Consider the following 11,877-nt stretch of genomic DNA (forward strand, 5'->3'; position numbering starts at 1 on the left):
CGGTGCCCAAAGAGTTCGGAATTCTGTCAGTTGTTGGTTTGATTCAGCAGACATTCTTTCCATAACTACATAATCTAATAAAATGTTTTTGTAAAGGTTTATACATAAATTATTTTTTGATTTCCAATTTATGAGAATAGTTTTCTTGGCGATGCCTAACGCATTTATAAGGAGGTATGTTTTGTTTATATCAAGATCAGTTGCGGAGAGATCACCCAACAGGCAGAGTGCGGGGGAGATGGGAATAGGAATCTCTAACGCTAATGATAGGTTCTCGCACACTCCAAGCCAAAAGTTACTCACGGGAGCACAGGACCACATTGAATGCAAGTAATTATCTATCTTATTATCTGAGCAGTGTACACAGATGTTAGAGTCAGCTAAACCCATTTTATACATTCTTAGACCGGTGTAATGTATTCTGTAAAGTATTTTGAGCTGAATCAGTCGTACATTTGGATTCTTAATCAAACGAGTAGTATTGAGGCATATTTGTTTCCAGAATTCTGGGTCACAGCTTGTTGATACGTCTGAGTGCCATTTAGAAGTTGGAATACTTATTGTGTTATCTATTTTTAATAAGAGAGCATATAATTTGGATAAAGCTTTGGGGGCAGATGTTTTGAAGAATTTAACGGTCGTAGGATTACTTTCCCATGTTGTTTTGTTGAATCTTGCGCTGATTACAGATTTGATTTGTATATATTCTAGAAATTTATTAGGATTGATTGCATATTGTGTTAATAAACTTTTAAAAGAGATAAAACTGTTTGCATTGATGATATCCCCAAGGCATCCGACTCCCTTATCATACCATGTTGGAAAGTTCAATGGCTTCTTGTTTAAAAGAAAATCAGGATTATTCCAAATAGGCGTAAATTGGCATGGAGTGAGCGGGGACCCAGTTATTTTCAAAAACTCCCACCAAGCTGTTAAGGTAGTGCGTATATTAATACTTTTAAAGCAGTTGTGTTTTCGGAGAATTTGGCTAATAAAGGGCAAGTTAGAAATTGGGATCTCCTGGCTAAGTGATTGTTCAATCTCTAACCATAAACTATCTAATAAAGTGGGATTGATCCATTTTAATATATATTGTAGTTTATTTGCAAGGAAATAATAGGAAAAGTTTGGGAGTTCTAGACCCCCATGTTCTTTGGGTTTTTGTAAAATTTTAAGGCTGATTCGTGCTGGTTTACTCTTCCAAAGAAACTGATTGATGTGTGAGTCTAGTGACTTAAACCAGATTTGAGAAGGTTTGGTTGGAATCATTGAAAATAGATAATTAACCCTAGGCAAGACCATCATTTTCACGGTAGAAACCCTTCCCATAAGTGAGATTGGCAGTGTTTTCCAACGCGCCAGATCATCCTCAATCGATTTTAAGATTGGGGAGTAATTCAAGCGATTCAGATCTGACAATGTGGAGGAAATATTGATTCCCAGGTATTTAATGTTCCCTTTATGCAGTGGAATCGATGAGGTGCTCTGAAAGTCAAAATTAATTGGTAACACAGTAGATTTGGACCAGTTGATGGAGTAATCTGAAATAGAACTGAATTTATTGATAAGTGAGATTGTATCTTGAAGAGAAGAATGCGGATTTTGTAAGAAAAGTAATACATCATCAGCATAAAGGCTTATTTTATGATGAACGGTTGCGGTATGGATGCCTTTAATATTTGCATGCTGTCGAATAGCGGTTGCAAGAGGTTCAATAAATATAGCAAACAGTGACGGAGAAAGTGGACACCCTTGCCTTGTGCCCCTCATAAGATTAAACCTTGGAGATATTTGGCTGTTCGTTCTAACCGAAGCTGTAGGAAAACTATATAGGACCTTAATCCATTCTATAAATGAGTCTCCAAATCCAAATTTCTGTAGAGTAGCTAGAAGAAAATTCCAGTTCACTCTATCAAATGCTTTTTCAGCATCTAATGAAACAACAGCTGTTTTTAGATTATGAATAACAGAATAGTCTATCACATTGAGTAGACGGCGAACATTGTTGGACGATTGTCTCTCTTTGATGAAACCTGTTTGATCAGGATGTACTATATATGGAGTGACTTTTTCTAATCTTTGAGCTAATACTTTGCAGATAATTTTAAGATCAGCATTAATCAGGGAGATTGGCCGGTAACTGGATGGAAGTGTTGGGTCTTTATCAGGTTTTAGCAAGAGACTGATCGTGGCAGAGTTCATATTTGGAGGAAGGAATGAGTTTTCTTTAATCTCTAAAGCCATTTTCGTAAATATCGGAGCTAGCAGTGACCAGAATGTTTTGTAGAACTCCACAGGGAACCCATCAGGCCCTGGTGCTTTATTGTTTGGCATCTGTTGAAGAGCATCGTGTAGTTCGCCTACAGAAATAGCAAGATCTAAATTTGATACCTGCCTTGTATTCAATTTAGGTAAGTCTATACCATTGAGAAATGTCTCAATGTCTGAAAGAGATGGGTCAATCTGGGGTGTATACAAGTTTCTGTAAAAGTCTCTAAAGATGGAGTTAATTTCCTCAGGAACGTGTGTAATGTTCCCAGCTGAATCCTTGATGGATGGTATAGAGTTTTTTTCTTTGTTTAATTTTAGTTGGTTAGCCAAATATTTGCTTGGTTTATTGTCATGTTCAAATTTTTCTAAGCGTAACCTCTGGAGCAGGAATTGACTTTTCTTATCAATTATTTCTCTTAAATCTAATTTGAGTTTTCTCAGTTTGTTCAGAGTGTGATCATGTTGTGAATTCGCATAAGCTAATTCTAATATTTTTATTTCATTTTCAAGTTCCTGCTCTAGTAAACGTTCCTTTTTTTTCTTGTATGATGAATAAGAAATAATTTTTCCTCGCATAACTACTTTTGCCGTCTCCCAGAGAACGCACGCCGTGATTTCTGGTTGATCATTAAAATCTAAAAAATCTGTCCATTCTTTCTCAAAATAGTTTAGGAAGTCTGGGTCCTTTAGTAATGATGTATTAAGTCTCCATTGTTTGATAGGTGCAGTGATAGTTTTGTTGGTGAGGCAAAGTGAGACAGGTGCATGGTCACTGATGATGATAGGATGGATGTGAATGTTTGAGATGTCAGATAAAATTGAGCTACGTATTTACGTAACCGATGACGTCGACGCGTCGTTTCAGCCTTAGTTCAGTGTAAGAAAGCGACAACGTTCATATTTTTAAAAGCAGGTTTAAGAAAACCCTTTTTGATTTGGCTTTAATCTAATATTATTAAAGTCACTCGGACTTTACCTTTAATTCTTATTTATGACAGTTTAATTAGTTATATTTATGTACTCTAGATTTACTGTGTGTGTATGTATGTATGTACAAAACCAGTGAAGTTGGCACGTTGGGTAAATGGTAAATAAAAACAGAATACAATGATTTGCGAATCCTTTTCAACCTACCGTATTTTTCAGATTATAAGTCGCAGTTTTTTTCATAGTTTGGCCGGGGGTGCGACTTATACTCAGGAGCGACTTATGTGTGAAATTATTAACACATTACCCTAAAATATCAAATAATCTTATTTAGCTCATATACGTAAGAGACTAGACGTATAAGATTTCATGGGATTTAGCGATTAGGAGTGACAGATTGTTTGGTAAACGTATAGCATGTTCTATATGTTATAGTTATTTGAATGACTCTTACCATAATATGTTATGTTAACATACCAGGCACCTTCTCAGTTGGTTATTTATACCTCATATAACGTACACTTATTCAGCCTGTTGTTCACTATTCTTTATTTATTTTAAATTGCCTTTCAAATGTCTATTCTTGGTGTTGGGTTTTATCAAATAAATTTCCCCAAAAAATGCGACTTATACTCCAGTGTGACTTATATATGTTTTTTTCCTTCTTTATTGTGCATTTTCGGCCGGTGCGACTTATACTCCGGAGCGACTTATACTCCGAAAAATACGGTATATTCAATTGAATAGACTGCAAAGACAATATAATTAACGTTCGAACTGGTAAACTTTATTTTTTGCAAACATTAGCTCATTTAGAATTTGATGCCTGCAACATGTTTCAAAAAAGCTGGCACAAATTGCAAAAAAGACTCATCAAACACTTATTTGGAACATCCCACAGGTGAACAGGCTAATTGGGAACAGGTGGGTGCCATGATTGGGTATAAAAGCAGCTTCCATGAAATGCTCAGTCATTCACAAACAAGGATCTGGCGAGGGTCACCACTTTGTGAACAAATGCGTGAGCAAATTGTCTAACAGTTTAAGAACATTTCTCAACCAGCTATTGCAAGGAATTTAGGGATTTCACCATCTCCGTTCCGTAATCTTATCAAAAGGTTCAGAGAATCTGGAGAAATCACTGCACGTAAGCATCAAGGCCCAGGACCTTGGATCCCTCAGGCAGTACTGCATCAAAAAGCGACATTGGTGTGTAAAGGATATCACCACATGGGCTCAGGAACACTTAAGAAAACCACTGTCAGTAACTACAGTTACTCGCTACATCTGTAAGTGCAAGTTAAAACGACTATGCAAAGCCAAAACCATTCATCAACAACACCCAGAAGTGCTTTGCTGGACCCAAGCTCATCTAAGATGGACTGATGCAAAGTGGAAAAGTGTTCTGTGGTCTGACGAGCCCACATTTCAAATTGTTTTTGGAAACTGTGGACGTCGTGTCCTTCAGACCAAAGAGGAAAAGTACCATCCGGACTGTTCTAGGCGCAAAGTTCAAAAGTCAGCATCTGTGATGTTATGGGGGTGTATTAGTGCCCAAGGCATGGGTAACTTACACATCTTTAAAGGCACCATTAATGCTGAAAGGTACAAATAGGTTTTGGAACAACATATGTTGCCATCAAAGCGTGCGTGTGTGTGTACATATATTTATGTATACATATATATATATATACACACACACATATATATATTAGAGATGCGCGGATAGGCAATTATTTCATCCGCAACCGCATCAGAAAGTCGTCAACCATCCGCCATCCACCCGACCTAACATTTGATCAGAACCGCACCCGCCCGCACCCGCCCGTTGTTATATATCTAATATAGACGATGCAAGGCATTAGTGAGGTTATAAAGCTTTTGCCTGTTAAAGAAAGGAGACTGATCCAATGCAGCACAGACATTCGCGTGCCACGCTGTCACGACCCAGACGCACACCAGTGCGCAATCATATGGGAGCCGCGCTGAGCGCACCTCCAAGCGCGTCTCGCTGCCGGCAACGGCCGGGTATGGGCCCGACGCTCCAGCGCCATCCATTTTCAGGGCTAGTTGATTCGGCAGGTGGGTTGTTACACACTCCTTAGCGGGTTCCGACTTCCATGGCCACCGTCCTGCTGTCTATATCAACCAGGGTGAGCCCCACCCCTTTTGTGAGCGCACTGCAAGCGGAGTGACCCCTGTTACGCGCCCCCGGCAACAGGGGTGGCGGGCAGGTAAGCTGCCCGAGCGGAGCGCGCGGAGTGACCCCTGTTACGAGCCCCCGGCCACGGGGGTGGCGGGCAGGTAAGCTGCTTACCTGCTGCGCGTGACGCCGGCCGCGGCGAAGGCGGACGAGGCGGGGTGTCGGTGCGGTGGGCGCGGTGGTGACCCTGGACGTGCGTCGGGCCCTTCTCGCGGATCGCCTCAGCTACTCGCTCCCGGTGGGGCCCTCTCGGGGGAAGGGGCCTCGGTCCCGGACCCCGGCGAGGCGTCCCTTCTCCGCTCCGTAAAAGTGTCCATCTCTTTTTTTTTTTTTCTTCTGTTGTGGCATATGCAGCAGGTGCCTGCTCGTTTTTCGTATGTGGGTAACAACATTTAACTATGTATATATATTTCCGAATTGGTTTAACTGCCACCCGCCTGAATCTATTTAAAATCTAATTTTTTTTTATTTCAACCGCCCGACCCGACTCGCGGATAAAATCTTAATTTTTTTTAATTTCATCCGCCTGATCCGCGGATTATCCGCGGACTCCGCGGTTGTGCCCGCAAACCGCGCATCTCTAATATGTATATATATATATATATATATATATATATATATATATATATATATATATAGTATGTATATATATGTATGTATGTGTATATATGTATATATACGTGTATATATATATATGTATGTATGTGTATATATGTATATATATAAATATGTATGTATATATACATATATATATATATACACAGTATATTATATACATATATATGTATATACCGTATTTTCCGCACCATAAGCCGCCCTGGGTTATAAGCCGCGCCTTCAATGAACGGCATATTTCAAAACTTTGTCCACCTATAAGCCGCCCCGTGTTATAGGCCGCATCTAACTGCGTTAAAGGGAATGTCAAAAAAACAGTCAGATAGGTCAGTCAAACTTTAATAATATATTAAAAACCAGCGTGATGTGGGCGCGCATGGAGTCGTATATCAACATGGACGGAGCTGCGTGAAAAAAGCCACCCGGCCTCTTCGCGTAAACTTCCCTTAACCACTCGCTCATCTTTTCTTCATCCATCCATCCCTTCGAGTTAGCTTTTATGATGACGCCGGCTGGAAAGGTCTCTTTTGGCAAGGTCTTCCTTTTGAATATCACCATGGGTGGAAGTTTCTGGCCATTAGCATGGCAAGTTGCCGGGGGCGCGTAACAGGGGTCACTCCGCGCGCAGTGCGCTCACGAAAGGGGTGGGGCTCACCCTGGTTGATATAGACAGCAGCTAGGACGGTGGCCATGGAAGTTGGAACCCGCTAAGGATTGTGTAACAACCCACCTGCCGAATCAACTAGCCCTGAAAATGGATGGCGCTGGAGCGTCGGGCTCATACCCGGCCGTCGCCGGCAGCGAGACGCGCTTGGAGGTGCGCTCAGCGCGGCTCCCATATGATTGCGCACTGGTGTGCGTCTGGGTCGTGACAGCGTGGCACGCGAATGTCTGTGCTGCATTGGATCAGTCTCCTTTCTTTAACAGGCAAAAGCTTTATAACCTCACTAATGCCTTGCATCGTCTATATTAGATATATAACAACGGGCGGGTGCGGGCGGATGCGGTTCTGATCAAATGTTAGATCGGGTGGATTGCGGATGGTTGACGACTTTCTGATGCGGTTGCGGATGAAATAATTGCCTATCCGCGCATCTCTAGTGTATATATATGTGTGTATGTATATGTATATATATATATATATGTATATGTATATATGTATGTATGTATGTATGTGTATATATATACATATGTGTGTGTATATATTTATATATTAGGGTTGCAACTAACGATTAATTTGATAATCGATTATTACTTCGATTAATCGATTAATAATCGGATAAAAGACAAACTACATTTCTATCCTTTCCAGTATTTTGTTGAAAAAAAACAGCACACTGGCGCCATGTTCTTTCAACTTGCCAAATAAAACAAGGAAAATGTTACAAAAATGCACACTTTTGACCCTCCTGCTATAGATAATAAAAAATTAAATCTGATAAATGTATCGATAAAAAGCAGAGCCTTACGACGCATGCGCGTTTATCTCTCGCTCTCTCTGTCTCTCCCCCTCCCTCACGAATGCTGCACGCACAATTTGTTTTGTTTTTAACCTTCTTAACCCTGAACGTACATTGAAAACACACGCAACCCTAACTCAAAATGCCGGACATTTGAGGCATTTATGAAACACCGCCCGGACAGCCCCGCAGAAGAGGACATGTGCGGTGAAAAGAGGACGTATGGTCAGGACTTAGCCCGGTCGCTGCTAGCATGCAAGCAGTGATCGGTTTCACCGGACATGTTTTCTTTTGCTAGCATGCTAGCAGCTAACGGGCTAGGATAGACTGACCATACGTCCTCTTTTCACCGGACATGTCCTCTTTTGCAGAGCTGTCAGGGCGGAGTTTCTTAAATGCCTCAAATGTCCGGCATTTTGAGTATTGTTTACACAACATGCAGCACGCTACTTAATATGTCCGTGTGGAAACTCGTTCGGTATACCTCCACACCGAACCGAAACCCTCGTACCGAAACGGTTCGATACAAATACACGTACCGTTACACCCCGTACGTACCGAACCGAAATTTTTGTGTACCGTTACACCCCTAATGAGGGGGCATCCCGCTGCTCCAGCACCTTCCTTTTCTGTGCTGCCCTTTCCACTTCATTAACAGTAACAATGCTGTCTTTGTTGATGTTGTGGTTAGCTACTGCATGTGTCCAACTCCAACCTGGAGTGGACTGCACTGAGTCAGGCCTCTACCTTCACACCTGTCCAACTTGGCTGTCCCACCTGAAGACTGAGCTCCTGCTGGTATAGCTCTTAAGGTCACTGGGGGGGAAAGTGGAAAATCCAAGAAAGTATTGTTCAGCCGTACAACATTTATTTGAATGGCCTAATTCTTAAATCAATGTAAGCTAAAGTAGGACTTCACACACAATAGTCAGTTGTTTTATGAATAATACAAAATATTCTTCTCAAAGTAGTTTATCAGGTTAGCTGCATCATGCCATATGAACAGAAGATGATCCTCTATCTTGTCCTTTTTTCGGCAGATTTTTCTTTGGTCAACTTGGGGCAAGACAGTTATTGGAGGGGGTTCTTCTCTTCTCTTGTTAGTCGTACACAATCTTTGTATAGGTGTGAGCAGGCTATCTTAGACACACACAGAATACGCAGATATGGCATCGCTAGTTGGGACTTACTAGTAATAAAAGTGAAGAGTGAATATATGTTTATAAAGCCAAATGTTTCTGAGGGGGAATATGTCATCTTCAATGAGCAACATGAGCCCATCAGCACGGACTAAGGAGCAACAAAAAAGACACCAAAACAAAACAGTTTTTACAACTTGGGGAAAAAAACTGCACTTTTAGATTGAGTGCAATTTTTGTCAACAAATATTGAGTCCATTTTAGCTTGATGTCGTCTGTTTACCTATTATTTAGGATAATTAAGTTGTTGATCATCCAATTACAAAGGTACAAATACCACAGTAATCAAAAATTAGTCTATTGCTTATATATTATGTTTACATTAGTGCTCAATTTGGCCACAGTTAATGTACATTTTTCAACTATTCAACATTATTATTGTGAGATTATTTGTCCATACAGACTATTGTGTAAGCTTTTGACTACATATTAGGCTTGTACCCATACCAATATTTTGGTACCGGTACCAAAATGGATGCATTTTGATAAAGGGGACCACAAAAAATGTCATTATTAGCTTTATTTTAACAAAAAATCTTAGAGTTTATGTTTAGAGTATATGTTTCTTATTGCAATTTTGTCCTCAAATAAAATAGTGAACATTCGAGACAACCTTTCTTTTATTAATAAGTAAACAAACAAAGGCTTCTAATTTAGTCTGCTGACGTATGCAGTAACATATTGTGTCATTTATCATTCTATTATTTTGTCAACATTATTATGGACAAGTGGTAGAAAAGGTATTATTAATCTACTTGTTCATTTACTGTTAATATCTGCTTACTTTCTCTTTCAACATGTTTTATCTACACTTCTGTTAAAATGTAATAATCACTTATTCTCTTGTTTAATACTTTACATTAGTTTTGGATGATACCACAAATATAGGTATCGATCCGATACCAAGTAGTTACAGGATCGTACATTGGTCATATTCAAAGTCCTCATGTGTCCGGGGACATATTTCCTCAGTTTATAAACATAATATGAATTTTTTAAAAAGCAAAAAATATGTTTTGATGCAAAAAAAAAAAAAAAATCAATGTAATCATAGTAGTATCGACTAGATACGCTCCCGTACTTGGTACCATTACAGTGGATGTCAGGTGTAGATCCACCCATGGTGTTTGTTTACATTGTGACGCCGGTGAGCTACGGTGTGTAGTGAAGCATGTTTAGCTATTCCTCGTCCTCCAGTGATAATAATACATGTAAGAAACTTACTATATTTGTCGCCATGGAGGCGAGGATTAGTGATTTAGAAATAGCTAAAACTCTGCCGACTGCGGATGGACGTTAGTCGCTAGCTAGCTAGCCATGTCTTAAAGCACCTCTTCCTGAGGGTGTGTCAGCGTTATAACTTCACCTTTATCTTTACTTTTTAGGCCAAAATGCGTCCGTTCTCCCTTTTCTGTCCACACACTGTGTCTGCTTGTAAGTACTACGTGTGTGTGCGCTGCCGAACATGCTCCTCTGCTCGTAAACCTACTATACTAGTACCGGTATACCGTACAACCCTACTACATATAATAACCATCTGCAGTAGGACACGGGCATTACATTTGTTTTAAGTTGCATTTAGTTAGATTTGCTGATGCTGCAGAATCCCAGTCTCAGTGAAATGGATTTGTGTTCAATTCTAACAGATGGACGACCACAGCTCCACCAACGCTTTGCCTTTATTCTCCAAGGTATGCTCTCCGTTTCACCTTTGTCTACCTGGAATGTTGTCCCACAAACGTTGACTGCCGTGCAGATGGTGAACCTGGCAGCTGCCGACGTGCCGGAGGATGAGAAGATCAAAGTGGTGATGAACCAGTCCTCGTACGACCCCACGCTGTGAGACAACTTTCAGTTTTCCGGTACAAACATAGTATTTCAGTCCCCTGTCTGCACTCACACTACCTCAACTCTGTAGATACCACAAGGCGTTTGGTGCGCCGCTGCCTGCAAACTACACCTGCTACCGCTGTGGCAACACCGGGCATCACATCAGACACTGTCCAACCAGCGGGGTAAAGTTCAAATGTTCTTTTTGACACTTTTCTAGGATTTGGACGCCTTTTTTTGTGATCACTGCAGCCGAAAATAGCTGAATATACAAAAGCTTTTTCAGAAAGTTGCAACAAAAGTGAGGCTTATATATTTTTTAGTAACATTGGATCAACTTTTATGAATTTGTCAATGTTTAAAGTGTTCCTTGTGAGAATAATCTAAAAAAATCACATGATTTCAACAAAAAGTGGAAAACAAATACTGCGTTTTACTTGTTTTATAGCGCACAGATATAAAAGTAGTCGGCAGTAAAAGCACATACTCAGAGCTATTTTTAGTAATTAATGATGATTATAAAAAGAAACCCCACCAATATTGTCTGCTGTCTGCTCGGTCGTCTACAAGGTGCAGACATTCTCTTTGTATGTTTTGCACTTGAAAAGTCTTAAACATTCATTTATGTTCCAACACACGTTAAGAACATTTGTGAACTATTGAGAGCGATCTATGGCGCTGCTTTTTGTTGGTAAATGAGAGATTATCATCACACTTCAACATCTCTAGCATGTGAATGCTGCCTCTTTGTACGGTCAGCATTGCACATGAAAATATGTTCTTCATTGTCTTACACTGGATAAATAAATGTTGCATGAATAAAAATATTTAGGCCAACTAGTAAGTAAATGTTTGTGTACTACATTCTCCAGAATGCTTAACGATGTAGACAGGAAAAGGAAGTAGGTGTGAGCTGCATTAATTGTGTGGTTTGATCAATAACGAGTTGATATATTGTTACATGATGTTGTTCCTGCTTCGTCTACACAAGAAACAAACACGAGTGTTATTAGACAGTTGATGTGCGCATTTGAACGCAAATTTGATTGGCCGAAATGTGCGGAGAAATTGCAGGCATTGGACAAAGTTGTGAGGAGGTGGAAAATTTGCAGGGGTGAGTTGACATCCCAAATTCCCTGACTATTGAATCATTTTTTATAATGTTTTAGTGCAGGGGGTCTTAACTTTTTGGACCTCGAAGCACAACTTTTCCACTACAGAGTGGCCCGGGTCCCACTCAAATATAAACACTGAATCTGAAATCTTACTCTTTATTTGAATTATTTTCAATATTTTATATAACTTACACGAGTTTACAACATTGTCAAATGATATGAAAGCATGTGTTCATCACAAAGATTATTATCAAGGA

General features: G+C 40.0%; 1 protein-coding gene across 2 annotated transcripts in view; it reads left to right on the plus strand.

Moving 5' to 3' along the window:
• Window positions 1-11,877, plus strand: part of LOC133620273 (uncharacterized) — a 94,137-nt gene that overhangs the window by 28,345 nt on the left and 53,915 nt on the right. For both annotated transcript variants that reach the window (XM_061981610.2, XM_061981611.2), the window contains exons 4-6: window positions 10,322-10,366; window positions 10,432-10,514; window positions 10,594-10,690. In XM_061981610.2, coding sequence (XP_061837594.1) covers window positions 10,322-10,366; window positions 10,432-10,514; window positions 10,594-10,690 — 225 coding nt within the window. The remainder of the gene's footprint in view (window positions 1-10,321; window positions 10,367-10,431; window positions 10,515-10,593; window positions 10,691-11,877) is intronic.

Source organism: Nerophis lumbriciformis, linkage group LG24 (genome assembly GCF_033978685.3).
Source record: "Nerophis lumbriciformis linkage group LG24, RoL_Nlum_v2.1, whole genome shotgun sequence".
In the NCBI taxonomy this organism is placed as follows: domain Eukaryota; kingdom Metazoa; phylum Chordata; class Actinopteri; order Syngnathiformes; family Syngnathidae; genus Nerophis; species Nerophis lumbriciformis.